Source organism: Oncorhynchus clarkii, unplaced genomic scaffold (assembly GCF_045791955.1).
Source record: "Oncorhynchus clarkii lewisi isolate Uvic-CL-2024 unplaced genomic scaffold, UVic_Ocla_1.0 unplaced_contig_10649_pilon_pilon, whole genome shotgun sequence".
NCBI classification, from domain to species: Eukaryota; Metazoa; Chordata; class Actinopteri; order Salmoniformes; family Salmonidae; genus Oncorhynchus; species Oncorhynchus clarkii.
The window spans coordinates 52,501-77,500 of NW_027260901.1; the positions used below are offsets into that span (position 1 = coordinate 52,501).

At 45.4% G+C, this 25,000-nt stretch overlaps 1 protein-coding gene across 1 annotated transcript in view; it reads right to left on the reverse strand.

Annotated features, from left to right (window-relative positions):
* LOC139402158 (voltage-dependent P/Q-type calcium channel subunit alpha-1A-like) overlaps positions 1–25,000 on the reverse strand; it is a 90,801-nt gene that overhangs the window by 24,303 nt on the left and 41,498 nt on the right. The window contains exons 16-25 of the mRNA XM_071146244.1: positions 24,938–25,000; positions 23,663–23,769; positions 17,390–17,443; positions 16,024–16,180; positions 12,962–13,521; positions 11,775–12,079; positions 11,463–11,601; positions 10,007–10,136; positions 7,865–7,924; positions 7,572–7,678 (exon numbers count right to left, since the gene is read on the reverse strand). The exon at positions 24,938–25,000 is cut by the window's right edge and continues 5 nt beyond it. Coding sequence (XP_071002345.1) covers positions 7,572–7,678; positions 7,865–7,924; positions 10,007–10,136; positions 11,463–11,601; positions 11,775–12,079; positions 12,962–13,521; positions 16,024–16,180; positions 17,390–17,443; positions 23,663–23,769; positions 24,938–25,000 — 1,682 coding nt within the window. The remainder of the gene's footprint in view (positions 1–7,571; positions 7,679–7,864; positions 7,925–10,006; positions 10,137–11,462; positions 11,602–11,774; positions 12,080–12,961; positions 13,522–16,023; positions 16,181–17,389; positions 17,444–23,662; positions 23,770–24,937) is intronic.

Consider the following 25,000-nt stretch of genomic DNA (forward strand, 5'->3'; position numbering starts at 1 on the left):
AGCAAAACACTATGCATCCGGTTTGTACTGCATTGAATCATTTTAGGGGGATATCATGAAGCGTTACAATTGGTTCCTGGAGGTGGAGGGGTTCCGGAATGGTCCACAGGCAGACCAAATGTGGGTGTGACAACAGTGAATGGAGGAAGAGAAGGCAACGAGAAACGACGAGAATGGGAGCGGAACGACTAGAGGAACAAAGAAAGAAAGAGAGAGAAGCCATTTTGGACCGGACAAAGAGAGAGAGACAGCAGAGACAGAAAGAGAGAGACAGTGAGACAGACAGAGAGAGAGACAGTGAGACAGACAGAGACAGAACTTTACTTTACTTTGCGAAGCTCCTGTAGAAATCACCAAGGCAACGACAGCGAGAAAGGGTCAGTGACAGCAACAGAGAGAAAGAACAAAAGATGGAGGGATAGGGAGAAAGAGAGGAATAAAGACAGAGACACACTTACAGAGATAGAAAACACAGCTAGAGACAGGAAAGGGGGAAGGGGTTTGGAGAAGGAGAAAACACCCATATGAGAGACAGACAGAGAAAATAGGAGAGGAAAGCAAGATGGAGTGCTTTTGGATAGATATAAACCCCAACCCCCTCCCCAACACTCTGACTCCTCCCACCAACTCTGGTTGCTATGACAACAACTGTGATATCGAAAATGGAATGTTTACATACCTGTTCACAAAAAAATGACACTTACTTATTTCCTTTGATTACCTTAATATTATTGGTAATAGTGCAGATCCATTTCTTTTGATTACATATTACTACTAATAGTGGAGACCTTTCTTTTTTCTTATTACATAGAAAGCCTTACTGAGACTATCTAAACATTACTCAATTCTAACAATTGTAACTAGGTTCTGTTACAAAAGGTGGTGCAGTCTTAAACCTGCCACATGCATTATTCCCTATTTACCTGCTATTTACATTACTTACTACATTATTAGTAGTACTACTATTAATAAATACAGTGCTACTTACTACTATGAATATTACTAGCACTATATATACTATTATCATGACTTCTACTCACTTACTACCTACACTATTATATTATGCCTAGGCTGCAGTCCAAACTCAAAGTAGACAGCCCTCGGCCGTAAACCCTCTGCCCTTGAATGACGTTTTACATCCGAGTGTACCTTAAATGTCACTTGCCCAAGCGAGGGAGAGTGAAGTTTAACTTAAAAACAACCAACCTAAAGCTATTAATGTACCTAGTAAGCTAACGTATCCAGCAAGCACTCCTGTCAGGTAGCTAGCTACAGTTACCTATAACTGGCTAGCTAGTTTTATAGTTTGATCATTTATTCCAATAAATTACAGAATTCTCCAAAATATATTTATGAATCTATCTATGTTTTTTTTAACTCCCTTTTCTCCCCATTTTCGTGGTTTCCAATTGGTAGTTACAGTCTTGTCCCATCGCTGAAACCCCCGTACGGACTCTGGAGGTCTGAAGGTCGAGAGCCGTGCGTCCTCCGAAACACAAACCAGCCAAGCCGCACTGCTTCTTGACACAATGCCTGCTTAACCCGGAAGCCAGCCGCACCGATGTGTCAGAGGAAACACCGTACACCTGGCGACCGTGTCAGTGTGCATTGTGCCTGGCCCGCCACAGAAGTCGCTAGTGTGCGATGGGACAAGAACATCCCTGCCGGCCAAACCCTCCCCTAACCCGGACAACGCTGGGACAATTGTGCGCTGCCCCATGGGTCTCCAGGTCACAGCCGGCTGCGACAGAGGCTGGACTCAAACCAGGATGCAGTGCCTTAGACCACTGCGCCACTCGGGAGGCGAGCTATCTACGTTTTATAGGCTCCTCACTACGAGACTAAGCCAATTTGCCAACGATAAAATCCTAATTTTGTCTGACCACCAGAGTTTGACTACAGTTTGCATTGAATTGTGGGTCATATCAACCCCACAAGTGATCAAAGTTCTTCACTCGCTCCTCCGAGCTAAAGCGAGGGCTGAGGGGGCAAAGTTTGGGAGTTGGACCTCCGCTTAAGATGGCAATCAAACTGCATCCGGTTTCGACGGGGATTCTCCAGAGGGAAAGTGGCGAGGGCTGAGGGGGAGTGTTTGGACTGTAGCCCTACTCTCCTGTTGGATCCTCAAAGCCATTCATTGATGGTTAGAGGAATCGGTTCGGCCCTCTACTTATCTATCTCACCCAGTATTCATTCAACAGCAATACTTATCGATCCTACTCAGCAATTTATTTAGTCAAATAAGTAAACACAATATTCCACTAAGTTCTCTCTAAATAGGTGGAGAAGTCAGGTGGAAAGTCCCTGAAGCCTTTCTTCACAGTAACGGCTGTATTCATTTAACAGTAAAACTGATCTTATCTCCTAATAACCATCAATTAGCCAGGTCTTAACTGAGACAAACATCTCATTAGATCTACTGTTATCTAATGGGCCCCGCAAGGCATGGGCGTACTGTAATACTGTACAACACAGGGCAGTTTAGGCGTGGGATCTAACAAATGTATTTTGGGGTAGTTTTCTGCTCATTGAGAGAGAACAGTAAATATTGTAGACACCGTAGAACAGTGGACACCGGTCATCTACATACGGTAACCATAAAAACAGACACGCGCACGATACATCTTCACACACATGCATACACACACAGGCGTAAGTACGCACGCATACAAACACACACACACACACAGATTCAAATGCATAGTCAAAGTGGCTCGTAAACATGCAGTTCTCGATCATTGTGACAGTCCAGTGTCATTCAATGACGGTGCCAGAAGCGGATTTGTTGAGTCAAAAACCTTAACGCGACAGTCTTGTCTCCCCCTATGTGAGACTCAACAAATCAAGGCTCCACAGAAACAAGTGGAGCCCCATCCCTGAGCATGAGGGTAGCCCTGAGCAAATGGAGGAAGTGGACAAGAGGAGGAGTAAAGGAGAAGAGGAAGGGAGCGGGCTGGGAAAGGTGGAGAGGAGGAGGGTTGAAAGGTTGGGGGAGAGGAGAACAGGCCACCAAGGAGGTAAGGAAGGCAGAGAGGAGAAAAGGAGGAGTAAGGAGAAATATCACAGGAACAAGGAAAGGTGGCGGGAGGAAAGAGAGAAGTAAGGAGGGAGAAAGGAGGGAGGGAAGCATCCTCTTGGAGGGGAGGGAGGGGGACGTCATGCTGGAGAGGGTGCAGTAGGCCAGTGGAGTGATTTTAAACTCGCAGAGAGAGTCAACAAACCTATCAGTCTCCATAGAAACAGCCACATTGAGGACCACCAACTATAGGCAGTTCAAACTACTGTCATACACTACAAACATACACATCATACATAACAATATACAGTGGCTTGCGAAAGTATTCACCCCCTTTGGCATTTTTCCTATTTTTGTTGCCTTACAACCTGGAATTAAAATTGATTTTAGGGGGGTTTGTATCATTTGATTTACACAACATGCCTACCACTTTGAAGATGCAACATTTTCATCGTGAAACAAACAAGAAATAAGACAAAAAAAATCAGAAAACTTGAGCGTGCATAACTATTCACCCCCCCAAAGTCAATACTTTGTAGAGCCACCTTTTGCAGCAATTACAGCTGCAAGTCTCTTGGGATATGTCTCTATAGGCTTGGCACATCTAGCCACTGTGATTTTTGCCCATTCTTCAAGGCAAACTGCTCCAGCTCCTTCAAGTTGGATGGGTTCCGCTGGTGTACAGCAGTCTTTAAGTCATACCACAGATTCTCAACTGGATTGAGGTCTGGGCTTTCACTAGGCCATTCCAAGACATTTAAATGCTTCCCCTTAAACCACTTGTGTTGCTTTATCAGTATGCTTAGGGTCAGTGTCCTGCTGGAAGGTGAACCTCCGTCCCAGGCTCAAATCTCTGGAAGACTGAAACAGGTTTCCCTCAAGAATTTCTCTGTATTTACCACCATCTATCATTCCTTCAATTCTGACCAGTTTCCCAGTCCCTGCCAATGAAAAACATCCCCACAGCATGATGCTGCCACCACCATGCTTCACGGTGGGGATGGTGTTCCCGGGGTGATGAGCGGTGTTTTCCTTGATGGCCAAAAAGCTCAATTTTTGTCTCATCTGACCAGAGTGCCTTCTTCCATATGTTTGGGGAGTCTCCCACATGCCTTTTTTGCAAACAACAAACATGTTTGCTTATTTTTTTCTTTAAGCAATGGCTTTTTTCTGGCCACTCTTCCGTAAATCCGAGCTCTGTGGAGTGTATGGCTTAAAGTGGTCCTATGGATAGATACTCCAATCTCCGCTGTGGAGCTTTGCAGCTCCTTCAGGGTTATCTTTGGTCTCTTTGTTGCCTCTCTGATTAATGCCCTCCTTGCCTGGTCCGTGAGTTTTGGTGGGTGGCCCTCTCTTGGCAGGTTTGTTGTGGTGCCATATTCTTTCTATTTTTTAATAATGGATTTAATGGTGTTAAAAGTTTCTGTTTTTTTATAACCCAACCCTGATCTGTACCTCTCCACAACTTTGGCCCTGACCTGTTTGGAGAGCTCCTTAGTCTTCATGGAGCCACTTGCTTGGTGGTGCCCCTTGCTTAGTGGTGTTGCAGACCCTGGAGCCTTTCAGAACAGGTGTATATATACTGAGATCATGTGACAGATCAAGTGACACTTAGATTGCATACAGGTGAACTTTATTTAACTAATTATGTGTCTTATGAAGGTAATTGGTTGCACCAGATCTTATTTAGGGGCTTCATAGCAAAGGGGGTGAATACATATGCATGCACCGCTTTTTCGATTTTGTTTTTGTTGAATTTTTTTGAAACAAGTAATTTTTTGAATTTCACTTGACCAATTTGGACTATTTTGTGTATGTCCATTACATGAACTCCAAATAAAAATCCATTTAAATTACAGGGTGTAATGCAACAAAATAGGAAAAACACCAAGGGGATGAATACTTTTGCAAGGCACTGGATATGTACTGATCAATGCTGTGCATATATACACCCTTGTATGTACACCTTCCTCAGTCCTTGTGGTCTCCTAGCATTGTACTTGTCACACTCTTTCAATGCACATGTACAATTACTGCATGTTACATCATCAATCAAGTTACCATAGCAACCTTGTTATTGTCACATTCATGCTACATGAACAATCTAGTAACCATAGCAACCTGCAGCTGTCCAGAAACACAAAAGGTCACCTTGGTAGCACCATAGAGATCCAATTAAATTACTAGAGGGGCCATGTCATAAATCCTCAAAGGTCCAGAATGGGGTGAAAATGGAAGCAATATTGGACAGGGAGAACTTCAAACCAGTCTAATTGGAATGACTGGCAGTAGATTCCTGATTTTACTTATGCGGGAAAATAAAAGTAAGGCATGTGATATATCAGAAATTGTGTAATATAATTATTGTCAACCTAAAATATGTATTTATATTTTCTATTAAGGCATCTTAACTTTTACTCAAGTATGACAATTGGTAACTTTTTCCACGTCTGTAAATAGCCTCTAAAATATATGTAAACAGACCATTAATGTCTCAATTTGTGTTTTCTTGGAATGCTGTGAGTGCGATTATATGATACAATCAGTACTTGTTGCATTTACAACTTGTCTAAGTCCTATCATCAGCTGATTTCAGCCAGTGTATGGCTGTGGGTTGACTGCATTGTTTGAAAGGAATGTTGGCATATTGGCAGTTCATTTGAATAATTATTGGAATCATTCCTCTAAAACTGTCTGGCTAGCTAGCTAACAAACACAGTGCAGATAAATTCTTTGAATTCATTATTTTACACAATATCTTATCACAGCACTGTCAAACCACGGTTGACCTGGTTGACCAATGCCCTGACCAAAATGGCTGACCTTTATCCCATCATAAGAAGGTTCATGACCATTCTAGTATTCTAATTCCTAATTCTATGTGTAGCACAGATCAAAACATTGGTCACATTCTGCATCATAGAATGTTAGTGACATCTCAATCCGACATTGCCGTGAAGACACAAGGACACGTTCAGCTTCTTCCTCTTGTTACATCATCAACACTGTCAGCACCTCATCGTAACACATCCCAGCCAGGTTTGTGTGATGTCATCATGTAATCCATGTGAGTACCAGTGCAGGCATGCCATTGGAGCTGAGGAGGATGTACACACACACTCTCTTTCATTCTTTCCTTCTCTCTCTCCTTCCTCCACCTTCCGCTTCTCGTCTCCATTCTCTCGCTCATTCATACTCAGGCACATATATCCATATACAACTGTCGATATGCGGACAATATCTCAAGATAAAAAATCATTCCACCCTCAGTGACCTGCCCCAAACATTCACCCCTCTCCTCCCTCCTTCCCTTTCTCGGCTCCCCCAGGCTCCCCCAGGCCGTGCAGAGGATAATAAATAGTAAAATACCTGCTCTTCTGGTGGATGAGTGGAGTGATTACCGGTAACCATTAACGGGTGTGTAAAGGTGTGTGTGTGAGGTGTGTGAGGTGTGCGTGTGTGAGGTGTGTGATGTAGCGGGAGGACAGGGCAAGGTGTGTGCCTCGCAGCTCTGAACCAGAACGACCTGGGCACTAGAGGGTTACCGGGTGCCTGGGGAACCCTCAGCCTCACACAGCGTAAGGGGACAGGGGCGCTCTCAGGAGGTTTGGGGGAGGGGGTGGGAGGGAGAGGATGATTGGGTGCAGTTGAAGGCTGGGAGATGTGGAGAAAGTTGGGGGAGGGATTAGGTGGTCGGGTGATTGGGTAGGGGTGCATTTAGTGGGGTTTGGGGGAGTTGGGAGGTTTTTGGGGGAAGGCAGGTTGGAGGGGGATGCAACAGTGAGCTAAGTTGGGGAGGGAGGTGGGAGGCAGGGGTTAGATGCAAGTAGTTGGGTGGGAGGGCAGCTGAGGGCTAGGTTTAGGAAGGTGGTGGTGGGGTGTTGGAGTGAGTCGTGTAAGGTAAACTGGAGGAATCATTAGTAAGATGGCCGGCTGACTTGTGGCTGGTTGAGAGGAGTGTAAAGAGTGAAATGTGAAGATGTGATGAAATAATGAATGAAAGACATGGAAAAGGCAGATGTAGACTAGAGAGTTGAGTCTCATATTGAGAGAGTGGATGAGACACAAAGACACAGAGATGGAGAGGCCGCTTAGGACGGAGAGAGAGATGGGTAGAGAGAGAGAGAGAAAGAGGTCAGGCCCGTGCTGTGTGACTAGTCAGAGAAATAATCAACAAACAATCAACAAAAAAAATGACAAGAAAGAGAGACACACAGACAGTGTTAGGCCAGGAAACAGAGCAACAGGCACAGAGGAAACGAGAGATGGAGGGATGAGAAAGAGAGAGAACATAGAAATACAGGACAGCGAGACACACAGAAAGTGTTAGGCCAGGAAACAGAGCAACAGGCACAGAGGAAACGAGAGATGGAGGGATGAGAAAGAGAGAGAACATAGAAATACAGGAAAGAGAGACTACATATAAAGTGTTGAGGCAGTAAGGGCCAGACAATGCATCAGGCAAAGGAGTGAAAGGCAGTGAAAGACAGGGTGATGAAAAGAGGAGTGTGGGTCAAGAGGGGGGAGACAGAGCTGAGGGGGGGGGGACACTTACGTGAAGGCGAAGGCCACCAGAGCACCACTAACCACTATAAAGTCCAGGATGTTCCACAGGTCCCTGAAGTATGAACCCTGATGTAAGAACAGGCCTAGCACCACCATCTGGGGACAGAGGAAAGGAGAGGTGTTAGTACACACACACACACACACACACACACACACACACACACACACACACACACACACACACACACACACACACACACACACACACACAATAGGGCACTCATGAACGCAAGCATACACGTATACAGACGCTAAAACAGACATTAACACTCTGTATACTACCTTGATCAACATCTCAAACGTGAAGACACCCGTGAAGACATAGTCAAAGTATTTCAGCACCTGAGAATGACAGAGTAGAGGTACCAAGATAGGTCACATACCTGTACACTGTACATACACATTATTGAAATAGACAGGTCACATACCTGTACACTATACATACACATTATATTGATAGATAGGTCACATACCTGTACACTGTACAGTGGTGGCCAAAAGTTTTGAGAATGACACAAATATAAATTTTCACAAAGTCTGCTGCTTCAGTGTCTGCAGATATTTTTGTCAGATGTTACTATGGAATACTGAAGTATAATTACAAGCATATCATAAGTGTCAAAGGCTTTTATTGCCAATTACAAGAAGTTGATGCAAAGAGTCAATATTTGCAGTGTTGACCCTTCTTTTTCAAGACCTCTGTATTCTGCCCTGGCATGCTGTCAATCAACTTCTGAGCCACATGATGGCAGCCCATTCTTGCATAATCAATGCTTGGAGTTTGTCAGAATTTGTGGGTTTTTGGTTGTCCATCCACCTCTTGAGGATTGACCACAAGTTCTCAATGGGATTAAGGTCTGGGGAGTTTCCTGGCCATGAACCCAAAATATAGTTTTTTTGTTCCCCGAGCCACTTAGTTTTCACTTTTGCCTTATGGCAAGGTGCTCCATCATGTTGGAAAATGCATTGTTCATCACCAAACTGTTCCTGGATGGTTGGGAGAAGTTGCTCTCGGAGGATGTGTTGGTACCATTCTTTATTCATGGCTGTGTTCTTAGGCAAAATTGTGAGTGAGCCCACTCCCTTGGCTGAGAAGCAAACCCACACATGAATGGTCTCAGGATGCTTTACTGTTGGCATGGCACAGGACTGATGGTAGCGCTCACCTTGTCTTCTCCAGACAAGCTTTTTTCCGGATACCCCAAACAATCGTAAAGGGGATTCATCAGAGAAAATGACTTTACCCCAGTCCCCAGCAGTCCAATCCCTGTCCCTTTTGCAGAATATCAGTCTGTCCCGGATGTTTTACCTGGAGAGAAGTGGCTTCTTTGCTGCCCTTCTTGACACCAGGCCATCCTCCAAAACTCTTCACCTCACTATGCGAGCAGATGCACTCACACCTGCCTGCTGCCATTCCAGAGCAAGCTCTGTACTGGTGGTGCCCCGATCCCGCAGCTGAATCAACTTTAGGAGACTGTCCTGACGCTTGCCAGACTTTTTTGGGTGCCCTGAAGCCTTCTTCACAACAATTGAACCGCTCTCCTTGAAGTTCTTGATGATCCGATAAATGGTTGATTTAGGTGAACTCTTACTGGTAGCAATATCCTTGCCTGTGAAGCCCTTTTTGTACAAAGCAATGATGACGGCATGTGTTTCCTTGCAGGTAACCATGGTTGACAGAGGAAGAACAATGATTCCAAGCACCACCCTCCTTTTGAAGATTCCAGTCTGTTATTCAAACTCAATCAGCATGACAGAGTGATCTCCAGCCTTGTGTTAACGAGAGAATCACTGACATGATGTCAGCTGGTCCTTTTGTGGCAGGGCTGAAATGCAGTGGAAATGTTTTTTGGGGAATCAGTTCATTTAGAGAGAGAGACAGCGAGAGAGAGACAGAGAGAGACAGACAGAGAGAGAGACAGAGAGAGAGAGACAGACAGACAGAGAGAGACAGACAGAGAGAGACAGAGAGAGAGAGAGTGGATGTGAGAGAGACAGAGAGAGACAGACAGAGAGAGAGGCAGAGAGAGACAGAGACAGACAGAGAGAGAGACAGAGACAGACAGAGAGAGACAGAGAGAGACAGAGAAAGACAGAGACAGAGAGAGACAGAGACAGAGACAGTGAGAAAGATATATAGAGAGACAGAGACAGAGACAGAGAGAAAGATATATAGAGAGACAGAGACAGAGACAGAGAGAAAGATATATAGAGAGACAGAGAAACAGTGAAAGAGTGAGCGAGGCAGGCGTAGAGGTGTCTCACGTTACAAAGACAGACAGACAAGTGCAGAGGTGTTGTCTCATGTTGTTGAGAGGCAATTCAGAGAAATATACACACACAACACGAGTGGAAAGACCAACAGAGACAGCTGGATAGAAAGAAAAGCACGGGAGAGAAACAGAAAGATGTGTGTTGTCTCACTTGGTTGCTTGGTGACTCAGGCCAGACAGGGTCCTCTGCAGCCAGGGCGATGCTGCTCATTGCGATCACAGACAGGATACTGAACTCAAAGTACTTCCTGGTCAGGATGTAGTGGCAGCACCTACGGAACCTGCAACACACACACACAATACAACGCACCCACAAAGTGATGCATGCTGTTTCAATAGTCTGTGTAGCTAGCTTGTTACTCTGTCTTATTTTTCCAGGAATCATGGGGCTCCTTGCATGTTCCAACATTTGACCAAATGGACTACGCATCTGGGAACTTTGTCTGTGCTCCGTTCTGTGTGGTTAAGATTGGACTGGTACTCCCCTCTTCCGTTTCCTGAATGGAACATTACTTCTCTCTCTATCACACATACACCATATGACCAAAAGTAGGTGGACTTCTACTCGAACATCTCATTCCAAAATCATGGGCATTAATAAGGAGTTGGTGTCCCCCTTTGCTGCTATAACAGCCTCCACTCTTCTGGGAAGGCTTCCCACTAGATGTTGGAACATTGCTGCGGGGACTTGCTTCCATTCAGCCACAAGAGCATTAGTGAGGTCGGGTACTGATGTTGGGCGATTAGGCCTGGCTTGCAGTCGGCGTTCCAATTCATCCCAAAGGTGTTCGATGGGGTTGAGGTCAGGGCTCTGTGCAGGCCAGTTAAGTTCTTCCATACCGATCTCAACAAACCATTTCTGTATGGACAACACTTTGTGCACAGGGGCATTGTCATGATGAAACAGGAAAGGGCCTTAACCAAACTGTTGCCACAAAGTTGGAAGCACAGAATTGTCTAGAATGTATGCTGTAGCGTTAAGATATTCCTTCACAGCCTCTCGAGTGGTGCAGCGGTCTAAGGCACTGCATCGCAGTGCTAGAGGCGTCACTACAGATCCGAGTTCGGTCCCGGGCTGTGTCGCAGCCGGCCACGACCGGAAGACCCATGAGGAGGCGCAGAATTTGTCCGGGTTAGGGGAGGCGTTGTCCGGGTTAGGGGAGGGTTTGTCCGGGTTAGGGGAGGGTTTGTCCGGGTTAGGGGAGGCGTTGTCCGGGTTAGGGGAGGGTTTGTCCGGGTTAGGGGAGGGTTTGTCCGGCTGGGATGTCCTTGATGAGCTTTACACCACTCCAGCCGACACTTGGCATTGCGCATGGTGATCTTAGGCTTGTTCGGCCATGGAAACACATTTCATGAAGCTCCTGAAGAACAGTTATTGTGCTGACGTTGCTTCCAGAGGCAGTTTGTAACTTGGTAGTGAGAGTTGCAACCGAGGACAGATGATTTTTATGCTCTACGTGCTTCAGCACTCGGCGGTGGATTTTATACACCTGTCAGCACCGAGTCTGAAATGGCTGAAATGGCTGCATCCACTCATTTGAAGGGGTGTCCACATACTTCTGTATATATAGTGTACAACACCCACGTACACACACACACACACTCACGGGTTGGTGGTGGACAGTATGAAACAGGAGCTGAACGGGGGCATTGGTTTGGGACCATCTTCATCGCCCCCTTCATCCTCCTCTTCCTCCTTCTTCTCCTCATCCTTCTTTTTCTGGTCTGTGTTAGCATTCTTGTTCACTGAGATGAAGAGAGGAAAAAAGGAGAGAGCGAGAGAGAGAGATGAAGAGAGAGAGAGAGTTGAAGAGAGTCAAGAGAGAATGTCAAAGTATTAGAATGATCCAAAATAGTACATTCACCACCCATACATAAACTCACACACACCCCGCCTTCCCCCACACACACCCACCCACCTTGCAGGATGGCATTGGTGGAGGGATATGGATAGACAGGAGGCATCATATCCACGACCGTATGAGCCGGCTTGGCCATACTGGTCAGAATTAGACTGTCCATACTATGGTGGTGTGTGTCTGCTGTCACACTGCGGTTCAGGAGGTTATTCACAAGGTCAGGGTGGTCTGGGGGCAGCGGGTGGAGGGTGTGGTCGTGTAGTTTGCTGTTGTTGAGGAGGTTGTCTAGGTCTTCCCTGTACTGACTGTCCTGTCTGAGGATGGGCCGAGCGGTGGAGAGGTTGGGGCCACTGCAGTGGTGGTCTCTGACGGAGGGATGGGGGGTGGGAGGAGAGGGAGGGAGAGGGAAAGAGAGGAAGAGTGAGAGGGGGTAGAGTTTGGGGGAGGCAGGCGCAAGGACAGTGACATCTTGAAAAAACATAGTTACTATGCTGCTCATTTAATGACATACAGTACAGGACACTGGCTTCGACAAATCAATAGCAATCTGCACCACCGTTCAAAAGTTTGGGGTCACTTAGAAATGTCTTTTTCTTTTTAAATAAAAGCAACAAAAAAAAGTCCATTAAAATAACATCAAATTGATCAGAAATTGGCAGATTTTTAATGGAATAACTACATAGGCGTACAGACAATGGACAATGACTCAAAGCACAGCTCCAAACTATGCAATAACTATTTAGGGAAGAAGCAGTCAGCTGGTATTCTGTCTATAATGGAGTGGCCAGCACAGTCACCGGATCTCAACCCTATTGAGCTGTTGTTGGAGCAGCTTGACCGTATGGTACATAAGAAGTGCCCATCAAGCCAATCCAACTTGTGGGAGGTGCTTCAGGAAGCATGGGGTGAAATCTCTTCAGATTACCTCAACACATTGACAACTAGAATGCCAAAGGTCTGCAAGGCTGTAATTGCTAAAAATGGAGGATTCTTTGACGAAAGCAAAGTTTGAAGGACACAATTACTATTTCAATTAAAAATCATTATTTATAACCTTGTCAACGTCCTGACTATATGTCCTATTCATTTTGCACCTCATTTCATGTATGTTTTCATGGAAAACAAGGACATTTCTAAGTGACCCCAAACGTTTGAACGGTAGTGTACATACTGTTGATCCCCAAAGGAAACATTAGGTTAGATATTGACAGATTCAGACACAGACACACGGATCCTCTGTCACTCACTTTCTAACTCGATGCTGTCGGCTCCTCTCTCCATGCCGATGACGCCTCGGCCTCCTCCCCTCCCCCTCTACCTCACCCCCCTCCCCTACCACTACCCCTTCTGTCCCCTTACACTTATGCCTTCTCCCTCCCTCCTCCCCCTCCCTCCTAACCCTCCTGTGCCTCCTCTTCTCATCCCCCACTCCTCCCTCGCTATAATGCGGTGACACACTCCTCCCCTCCTTCCCTTCTTCATGCCTACATCTCCTTCCATGTTCCCTTCTTTCTTCAATACCCTCCAGCGTCTGCAGGGACAATCTGCTCCCCCTGTGCCCCAGACGGGCCTCTTTCTCTGGGCCACTACCTCCCCTTGGTTCACCCCCCCTGTTCCTCTGATGGTAGCAGGCCTGGCGTCTGATGTATTCTTCAGCCCTCTGCTGGCACAGGGTGTCCTGTGGGTCTAGAGGGGGCTCTCCGGGCCGGGTCTTGTTGGTGTTGTTGTTGCGGTTGTCCTGGGGGTTGACCACCAGCGGACGGTCCAGGTGGGTCTTCATGTCCCCCGCACGATGGGGGTACGACACCTGGGGAGGGAGGGGGTTAAGGATGGTAATGATGTTATCTTCTGAAACCGGATCAATAAGTTACTTTATATAGGCAAACAACAAGGGCTGAATCCTAACACGTGGACCTCAAGTTAAGATTCTTCCATAAATAAAGAAAACCCTATGTTTATTCTCTTCTAACTCAAATCCTTACTCCTTTCCTGAGCCCGACTCCTAGAACCAGAGGTATACAGAGTTTAGCAAACAGTCTGCCATTTTGTCACCAAAGGTTCTAATTGTGGATGTAACCAGTGGGACATTTTTGGCACCAATAGCTATCAGTAATTTACCAAAGTTACCGGAATCGTCTGTAATTTTGGTAATTAACAGGTAATCTATGGCAATCTATGATAACTTTGGCCATTCAGACCTGAATAACGTAATAAAAAATGTATTCACATATTGTCCATAAGTTTCTAGTGGATAGACCATAATGGTTCAAGAGAAAAGAGCCTAGTTAATGGAAAAAGCATTTCATCAACAACGGCGTTATTTTCAATTTACTCTGCAACTCTTCCAACTGTTGACTTTTTTCACAACAGCCACCAGTTTTGCGGCAGAACATCTACAACGTTGAAATACTGACACAGTAAAATAAATAAAAGTCTTGCAAATGCCAAGAGGGTGCAAAGCTGTCGTCAAGGCAAAGGGGGGCTACTTGAAGAATCTCAATTATAAAATATATTTTGATTAGTTTAACACTTTTTTGGTTACTACATGATTCCATGTGTGTTACTTCATAGTTTTGATGTCTTCACTATTATTGTACAATGTAGAAAATAGTGAAAATAAAGAAAAACCCTTGAATGAGTAGTTGTTCTATAACTTTTGACTGGTAGTGTATATACACAGTATAAGTTTATCTGAGGCTCTATGGGTAACATTTACACTACAGTGTTGTTATTACTGTGTAATCAATCAGTACAGTACTACAATCTCAGTTACTATTTTTTACACTACATTTACACTGTAAGATTAGTTACTGTTGAAGTTACACTGTACTGACATGCATAAAAAAGGACTGTGAAGTGTCCCAGTTTTATTGTCTCTCTCACCTCTCCCTCCTCTTCTCCCCTGACCTTCCAGTGTTCTGTATCTCTCACCTCTCCCTCCTCTTCTCCCCTGACCTTCCAGTGTTCTGTATCTCTCACCTCTCCCTCCTCTTCTCCCCTGACCTTCCAGTGTTCTGTGTCTCTCACCTCTCCGTCCTCTTCTCCCCTGACCTTCCAGTGTTCTGTATCTCTCACCTCTCCCTCCTCTTCTCCCCTGACCTTCCAGTGTTCTGTGTCTCTCACCTCTCCCTCCTCTTCTCCCCTGACCTTCCAGTGTTCTGTGTCTCTCACCTCTCCCTCCTCTTCTCCCCTGACCTTCCAGTGTTCTGTCTCTCTCACCTCTCCCTCCTCTTCTCCCCTGACCTTCCAGTGTTCTGTGTCTCTCACCTCTCCCTCCTCTTCTCCCCTGACCTTCCAGTGTTCTGTGTCTCTCACCTCTCCCTCCTCTTCTCACCTGACCTTCCAGTGTTCTGTATCTCTCACCTCTCCCTCATCTTCTCCCCTGACCTTCCAGTGTTCTGTATCTCTCACCTCTCCCTCCTCTTCTCCCCTGACCTTCCAGTGTTCTGTGTCTCTCACCTCTCCCTCCTCTTCTCACCTGACCTTCCAGTGTTCTGTATCTCTCACCTCTCCCTCATCTTCTCCCCTGACCTTCCAGTGTTCTGTGTCTCTCACCTCTCCCTCCTCTTCTCCCCTGACCTTCCAGTGTTCTGTCTCTCTCACCTCTCCCTCCTCTTCTCCCCTGACCTTCCAGTGTTCTGTATCTCTCACCTCTCCCTCCTCTTCTCCCCTGACCTTCCAGTGTTCTGTATCTCTCACCTCTCCCTCATCTTCTCCCCTGACCTTCCAGTGTTCTGTGTCTCCCACCTCTCCGTCCTCTTCTCCCCTGATCTTCTAGTGTTCTGTGTCTCTCACCTCTCCGTCCTCTTCTCCCCTGACCTTCCAGTGTTCTGTGTCTCTCACCTCTCCGTCCTCTTCTCCCCTGACCTTCCAGTGTTCTGTATCTCTCCCTTCTCTTCTCCCCTGACCTTCCAGTGTTCTGTATCTCTCACCTCTCCCTCCTCTTCTCCCCTGACCTTCCAGTGTTCTGTATCTCTCCCTCATCTTCTCCCCTGACCTTCCAGTGTTCTGTGTCTCTCACCTCTCCGTCCTCTTCTCCCCTGATCTTCTAGTGTTCTGTCTCTCTCACCTCTCCATCCTCTTCTCCCCTGATCTTCCAGTGTTCTGTATCTCTCACCTCTCACTCCTCTTCTCCCCTGACCTTCCAGTGTTCTGTCTCTCTCACCTCTCCCTCCTCTTCTCCCCTGATCTTCCAGTGTTCTGTATCTCTCACCTCTCCCTCCTCTTCTCCCCTGACCTTCCAGTGTTCTGTGTCTCTCACCTCTCTCCCCCCCTCTCCTCTGACCTTCCAGTGTTCTGTGTCTCTCACCTCTCCCTCCCCCTCTCCCCTGACCTTCCAGTCCTCCGTGTCCATCTCGTTGTACAGGGCCTCTCTGCTGGTCATCAGGTTCTGTCTCCTTATCTCACTGGTCCTCTGTTCCCACACGGATTTACCACCAGCCTTATTATTCTTCTGCTGCTCCTTACTGTGGGGAGAGAAAAAAAGAAAGAAAATTAGGAAGAAAGAAAGAAAGAGAGAGAGAGAGGGAAGTGTAGAAGAAGATACGGAGAGGAAGATAGGGATAAGAAAGAAGAGAGGAGAAGGGGATCAGTTGTGAATGTTGCTAGACGAGATAGAAGAGATAACTAGACGTTTTTTTCTCCCAGCCCCCCTAAGCGATGATGTCATAGACCCAACAGCAGACAGACAGCCAGTGAGAAGAGTCCTTGTAGCCCACATAGGAATACACTGCAGAGGTTGCTGTGATGATGATGATGATTACGATGATGATGGTGGTGAAGATGATTATGATGGAAGTGCCAAAACATCGACAGATACCTCAAATTAAGGTAGTTTTTACACATAAATTGTTTATTACAAGATTTTGTTGAATAAGCCTTTTTGTTTGTTGAATTTTCAACCACATTATTTTACCAACATTATATCAACAAAATCTCAAACAGTTTGTTTCAATGTATACAAACGATTCCCTTCTTGCGAGACAAAGACAGAGACGAAGACATAGCCATGGACTTTTGAGAAGGTAGGGGGTGAAATGTGTTACAGCCTTCAGCCCCCCCCTCAACTGCACACCCACCTCCCTCCCAAATGACCCCTCCTGTAGTTCCCCTCGAGTACCTCACTAACACCTCTTACCTCCAACGATTCAGATATTTCAGATCATTCTAGACGTGAATGATGACAAATCCTCATAGAAAAGAATGGTCAGTTTTCAATTCAAATATGACATTTCAATTCATCCTTTTGAATCTACTGAATTGAAACTGGAATTGACCCCAACAACCCCAGCTAGCCAGCTTATCACACCTACTAACAAAATGACAGCCAGCCAGAGGTGAACAAACAAACACCAAAACAAGGATCAGGAATTAGGATTGGCAAAACCCAAAAACGTTCCCAAAGTTCCCAGGTTTTCCAGAAACCCCAACTGGAATATTCCAACTGGAAATGTTCAAATATATGTCTTTTTTTTACCCCCGGAGGTTTTTAGAATGTTGCAACCCTAAATCATGAAACAGCACGGAAAGACAGACTGAAAGAACGACACTAACAAAAGAACGACACAAACTTTAAAAATAAAGGAAAAACAACATCAGAAAAGGATGAGGAAAGGATCACATAAAAAGTAAAAAATAACAAAGTAAAGTGTAAAATGAGATAAACGAGTAAATACCAGTCAAGCACATTCTCTGTGGCATCGATACGCTCAGTTTTTGTTACTGTCACTCTGAAGAGGAGACAAGGAGGGGAGGGAGCGACACATCCGACATAAAAACAACGCCGCCACAACCTTCCTCCCACCACTTCTACCGTACACAACGTTTATATACAACCTTCTCACAACATTTCCTTTTTTTTCTTTCTATCCACAACGTTTCCACAACGTTGAGAAGAGTGAGTGTGCTCAGAGTGTTGTTAGTGTCATGAGAAATAGGGGTGTTAGGAAGGTGAATCGGATAAAAACAATGCCCTCCCTCCACCTCTACTATATACAACATTCACAAGAGTGAAAGAGTGAGTCCTGGCAGTTAGTGTAAGAAGATGTGGTAAACCTTCTCAGAACATTTACAGAACCTTCAGACAACCTTTAGACAATGTTTAGAAGAGTGAGTTAGTGTGTTCGTGTAGGAAGAAGGAGGGGTTGGTGGAGGAGGGTTGGTTACCGGTAGGTGGCGTGTATAAAAACAGCGTTGCTACAACCTTCCCATGTTTAAATAACCTTTAGACAACGTTTAGAAGAGTGAGTTAGTGTGTTCGTGTAGGAAGAAGGGGGGGTTGGTTTGGAGGAGGGTTAGTTTCCGGTAGGTGGCGTGTATAAAAACAGCGTTGCTACAACTTTCCCATGTTTAAATAACCTTTAAACTAGGGTTGTCATGATACCAGTCTCACAAGAAAACAAAACATAAAGCCACTTCAAACCAAATGACATTTTATTAGTCACATGCGCCGAATACAACAGTGAAATGCTTACTTACAAGCCCCTAACCAACAATGCAGTTTTAAAAAATATGAATAAGAAATAAAAGTTACAAGTAGTTGAAGAGCAGTGTGCAGGGGCACTGGTTAGTCATTTATTTAACTAGGCAAGTCAGTTAAGAACAAATAGTTATTTTTAATGACTTCCTAGGAACAGTGGGTTAACTGCCTTGTTCAGGGGCAGAATCCCCAGCTCTGGGATTAGATCTTGCAACCTTTCGGTCACTAGTCCAACGCTCTAACCACTAGGCTACCTGCCGCCCCATATGTACATGTAGGTAGAGTGACTATGCATAGATAATAACAGAGAGTAGCAGCGGTGTAAATGGGGGGGGCAATGGAAATAGTCTGGGTAGCCATTTGATTAGATGTTCAGGAGTCTTATGGCTTGGGGGTAGAAGCTGTTTAGAAGCCTTCTTGGACCTAGACTTGGCACTCCGGTACCGCTTGCCATGCGGTAGCAGAGAGAACGGTCTATGACTAGGGTGGCTGGAGTCTTTGACAATTTTTAGGGCCTTCCTCTGACACCGCCTGGTATATAGATCCTGGATGGCAGGAAGCTTGGCCCCAGTGACGTATTGGGCCGTAAACACTACCCTCTGTAGTGCCTTGCGGTTGAAGACCGAGCAGTTGCCATACCAGGTAGTGATGCAACCAGCCAGGATGCTCTCGATGGTGCAGTTGTAGAACCTTTTGAGCATCTGAGGACCCATGCCAAATCTTTTCGATCTTTAGAGGGGGAATAGGTTTTGTCATGCCCTCTTCACAACTGTCTTGGAACTTGAAGCTCTCAACCTGCTCCACTACAGTCCCGTCGATGAGAATGGGGGGCGTGCTCAGTCCTCCATTCCTGTAGTCCACAATCATCTCCTTTGTCTTGATCACGTTGAGGGAGAGGTTGTTGCACTGGCACCACACGGCCAGGTCTCTGACCTCCTCCCTGTAGGCTGTCTCGTCGTTGTTGGTGATCAGGCCTACCACTGTTGTGCATCTGCAAACTTAATGATGGCGTTGGAGTCGTGCCTGGCCATGCAGTCATGAGTGAAGAGGGAGTACAGGAGGGGACTGAGCATGCACCCTGAGGGGCCCCTGTGTTGAGGATCAGTGTGTCGGATGTGTTGTTGCCTACCCTTACCACCTGGGGGCGGCCCGTCAGGAAGTCCAGGATCAAGTTGCAAAGGGAGGTGTTTAGTCCCAGGGTCCTTAGCTTAGTGATGAGCTTCGTGGGCACTATGGTGTTGAATGCTGAGCTGGAGTCAATGAATAGCATTCTCACATAGGTGTTCCTTTTGTCCAGGTGGGAAAGGGCAGTGTGGAGTGAAATAGAGATTGCATAATCTCTGGATCTGTTAGGGCGGTATGCACATTGGAGTAGGTTTAGACTGTCTGGGATTATGGCGTTGATGTGGGCCTTTCAAAGCACTTCATGGCTACAAAGTGCTACGGGTCAGTAGTCATTTAGGCAGGTTACCTTAGTGTTCTTGGGCACAGGGACTATGGTGTTCGGCTTAAAATATTTTGGTATTATAGACTCGGACAGGGAGAGGTTGAAAATGTCAGTAAAGACACTTGCCAGTTGGTCAGCGCATGCTCGCAGTACACATCCTGGTAATCCGTCTGGCCCTGCAGCCTTGTGAATGTTGACCTGTTTAAAGGTCTTACTCACGTTGGCTGCGGGGGGCATGATCACACAGTCGTCCAGAACAGCTGGTGCTCTCATGCATGTTTCAGTGTTATTTCCCTCGAAGCGAGCATAGAAGTAGTTCAGCTAGTCTGGTAGGCTCGTGTTACTGGACAGCTCTAGGCTGCGCTTCCCTTTGTAGTCTGAAATGGTTTTCAAGCCCTGCCACATCCAACGAGCGTCGGAGCCGGTGTAGTACGTCCTCTATTGACACTTTGCTTATTGGATGGTTTGTCGGAGGACATATCGGGAATTCTTATAAGCTTCCGGGTTCGAGTCCCGCTCCTTGAAAGTGGCAGTTTTAGCCTTTCGCTCCGTGCGGAGGTTGCTTGTAATCTATGTGTTCTGGTTGGGGTATGTACGTACGGTCACTGTGGGGACGACGTCTTCGATGCACTTATTGATAAAGCCAGTGACTGATGTGGTGTACTCCTCAATGCCATCGGAAGAATCCCGGAAAATATTCCAGTCTGTGATAGCAAAACAGTCCTGTAGTTTAGCATCTGCTTCATCTGACCACTTTGTTATTGACTGAGTCACTGGTGCTTCCTACTTACATTTTTGCTCGTAAGCAGGAATCAGGAGGATGGAATTATGGTCATATTTGGAGGGAAATGGAGGGCTTTGTACGCGTCTCTCTGTGTGGGGTAAAGGTGGTCCAGAGTTGTTTCCCTCTGGTTGCACATTTAACATGCGGATAGAAATGAGGTAAAACAGATGTAAGTTTCTCATGTTGGAAACAAACAGCCTTACGATGTCACCCAGAGTCACATGTTTCTATTTCAAGCTATAGCACACTACATTTTACAGGACCAAAGAGTTTAGTCTGCTTTCTGTTTTCCTTCCTGCCATGGAAAATCAGGTGTCGTAGTATTGCGATACTGGTCCTACGACAACATTTAGAAGAGTGTTTGGAGGGGGTTAGTTGTTGGAGTAATGTGTTTGTGCCTCTGTTTAAATCATCACCACAAAGTTAAAGGCATTAGCATCTGATATATGGCACCTTGAATGTGTGTCTATGGCTGCATTTACACAGGCAGCCCAAGTCTAATCTTTTGCCCAAAAGAGCTGATCTGATTGGTCAAAAGATCAGAATTGGGCTGCCTGTGTAAATGCAGCCTGTCATATTGTGTAACATGAAGTCTTGATAAACAGTATCTTAATACAGTATTGTTCATGTATAGCAGGGAAATGTACACACACTCTCGCTCCTCCGTCCCATCCCCTACGTCCTCTAAGACATGACTAAACCTATTGTTCTCCGGGTAAAAAAACACTAAGACAGGCGCAGAGCACCGGGTAAGGACTTTTTATAAAGGCCTGGAGGGGCTTATGTAAAATCTGCTTCTCCTTGCAGAAACAGCAGACAATGGAACACACACACAAGGGCACATCAAACATTTCAAAGGGCCACAGAATTTCAGTAGAAACTATTTCCTTTTCCTGTCACTGTCTTTGATGATAAGAAGATGCCATTCTTCTGGCTGTAGTCTGTCTTTGCCCGCTAGCGTTGCCGCGTAGCCACTTAGCTCGTTTCCATTGACTCTGAATGGAATTAGGGTGGAATTACGTTTTAGTGCACTCACTCACTGTCAAATTTGATGATGCTTCGTATGTTTTTTTTATGGGACCTTGCCACTCCTCGAAGCTCAAACTAGTATATTTAACTATGCTTCCTTCTCATAACTAGTATAGTGTATTTAACCTCCTTCTCATAATTACTGAAGTGTATTTAACCTTGTACCTCTCTTGATGATGACTGTGATTAAAGTTGAAGAAGCCTAGGTCAGTGGCTACGGAGATTTAGGTCGAGTGGGAGATGGAGTGAGCGTCAGATTGAGTCTTGAAGTGTGTGTTGGTCGGATTGAGTAGAGTGTTGGAGTGTACATTAGACTGAGTACTGATGTACTGTGTGTGTGTGTGTGTGTGTGTGTGTGTGTGTGTGTGTGTGTGTGTGTGTGTGTGTGTGTGTGTGTGTATGTGTTTCCAGTGTATCAGTATATTTGCTTTCATATGTGACACAACTGAAATAACCACAGATCTATCAACAGACAGATAAGATATAATATAGATAGAATATAGATAGAATATGGATAGATAGATAGATGTATATAATATAGATAGAATATAGACAGATAGAATATAGATAGATAGATGATAAAGTATAGATATATAGATAGATAGAATATAGATAGATAGATAGATATATACAGTGCATTCAAAAAGTATTCAGACCCCTTCACTTTTTCCACATTTTGTTACATTACAGCCATTTTGCAAATGTATAAAAAAAACGCAAATATCACATTTACATAAGTATTCAGACCCTTTACTCAGTACTTTGTTGAAGCACCTTTGGCAACGATTACAGCCTTGAGTCTTCTTGGGAATGACGTTTGGGTCTTCTTGGGAATTAAGTTTGGCACACCTGTATTTGGGGAGTTTCTCCCATTAATCTCTGCAGATCCCCTCAAGCTGCACCGCTATTTTCAGGTCTTTCCAGAGATGTTCGATCGGGTTCAAGTCCGGGCTCTGGCTGGGCCACTCAAGGACATTCAGAGACTTGTCCTGAAGCCACTCCTGCGTGTGCTTAGGGTTGTTGTGCTGTTGGAAGGTGAAACTTCGCCCCAGTCTGAGGTCCTGAGCCCCCTGGAGCAGATTTTCATCAAGGATCTCTCTGTAATTTGCTCCGTTCATCTTTCCCTCGATCCTGACTAGTCTCCCATGCTTCACCGTGGGGATGGTGCCAAGTTTCCTCCAGACGTGGCGCTTGGCATTGAGGCCAAAGAGTTCAATCTTGGTTTCATCAGACCAGAGAATCTTGTTTGCCATGGTCTGAGAGTCCTTTAGGTGCATTTTGGCAAACTCCAAGCAGTCTGTTATGTATTTTACTGAGGAGTGGCTTCCATCTGGCCACTCTACCATGAAGGCCTGATTGGTAGAGTGCTGCAGAGATGGTTGTCCTTCTGGAAAGTTCTCCCATCTCCACAGAGGAACTCTGGAGCTCTGTCAGAGTGAACATCGGGTTCTTGGTCACCTCCCTGACCAAGGCCCTTCTCCTCCGATCGCTCAGTTTGGCCGGGAGGCCAGCTCTAGGAAGAGTCTTGGTGGTTCTAAACTTCTTCCATTTAAGAATGATGGATGCCACTGTGTTCTTGGGGACCTTCAATGCTGCAGAAATTGTTTGCTACCCTTCCCCAGATCTGTGCCTCGACACAGTCCTGTCTCGGAGCTCTACGGAAGATTCCTTTGACCTCACGGCTTGCTTTTTTTTGCTCTGACATGCACTGTGGGACCTTATATAGACAGGTGTGCACCTTTCCATATCATGTCCAATCAATTGAATTTACCACAGGTGGACTCCAATCAAGTTGTAGAAACATCAAGGATGATCAATGGAAACAAGATGCATCTGATCTCAATTTCGAGTCTCATAGCAAAGGGTCTGAATACTTATGTAAATAAGGTATTTACATTCTAAAAACCTGTTTTCGCTTGTCATTATGGGCTGTTGTGTGTAGATTGATGAGGATTATTTAAAAAAAATCCATTTTAGAACAAGGCTGTAATGTAAGAAATGGGATCTGAATACTTTCCGAATGCACTGTAGACAGACAGACAGACAGACAGACAGACAGACAGACAGACAGACAGACAGACAGACAGACAGACAGACAGACAGATAGATAGATAGATAGATAGATAGATAGATAGATAGATAGATATAGGTAGATAGATAGATAGATAGATAGATAGATAGATAGATAGATAGATGTGTACTCTACTCACGCAGCGATGGAGAGGTTAGCGGCAGACAGAGGACTAACTTCAGCCACCTCCTTGGCCTTCTGCAGGGTTGTCTTGGCATTAGCTGCCTCTTCTTGCTCCTCCTCATCCTGGAGGGAGGGAGGGAGGGAAAGATGGGAGAGAAATAAATAGAGAGAGATAAAGTGAGAGAGAGAGAGAGAGAGAGAGAGAGAGAGAGAGAGAGAGAGAAATAGAGAGAGAGAGAGAGAGAGAGAGAGAGAGAGAGAGAGAGAGAGAGAGAGAGATGGGAGAGAGAGAGAAAGAGCGAGAAAGATAAAGAAAGTGAGAGAGAGAAAGCGAGAAGAAAAGAAAGAGCGAGAGAGAGAAAGAGAGAGACAGAAAGAGAGAGAGAGAGAAAGAGAGAGAAAGAGCGAGAGAGAGAAAGAGCGAGAGAGAGAAAGAGCGAGAGAGAGAAAGAGAAAGAGAGAGCATTAGCCATATGAAATAGACCTTATTCAGTCTGTGTGTTCTATCTTTGACAGCTAGTGGGGTGTCGAACATTGGTCAATTAACAATGTCTGAATAAGGTCTATCGCCTGGTCCAGTCAGTGGTAGGCAGGCTCAGTAGAAGTGTAAAACAGTACAGTATAATTCACAAAATTCCCTAGTTTTCCAGAAATCCTTGTTGAAAGTTCCTGGAATTAGGAGAGCATAAGCAGGAAATCCAGGAATCCTGGAAAACCCTGGGAATTTGGGGAAAGTTACCAGAATTGTGCAACTAGGATCAGCTTGCCACCCCCAAATCCTAACCTTAACGTTATTGGGGAAAACGCAAAACTGACCCAAGATCAGCATAGAGTATAAGGATAACTTCACCCATACAGTCATAGCCAGGTTATGTACAGTTATAGCCAGGTTATGTACAGTCATAGCCAGGTTATGTACAGTCATAGCCAGGATATGTACAGTTATAGCCAGGTTATGTACAGTCATAGCCAGGATATGTACAGTCATAGCCAGGTTATGTACAGTCATAGCCAGGTTATGTACAGTCATAGCCAGGATATGTACAGTTATAGCCAGGTTATGTACAGTCATAGCCAGGATATGTACAGTCATAGCCAGGTTATGTACAGTTATAGCCAGGTTATGTACAGTCATAGCCAGGATATGTACAGTCATAGCCAGGATATGTACAGTCATAGCCAGGTTATGTACAGTTATAGCCAGGTTATGTACAGTTATAGCCAGGTTATGTACAGTTATAGAAAGGTTATAACCGGGTGAGGTAAAGTAAGGTATAATGTGGTCCAGTACCTTGGTCAACTCCTGAGCATTGGCCAGATTGTCCACGGCGATAGCTAAGAACACATTCAGCAG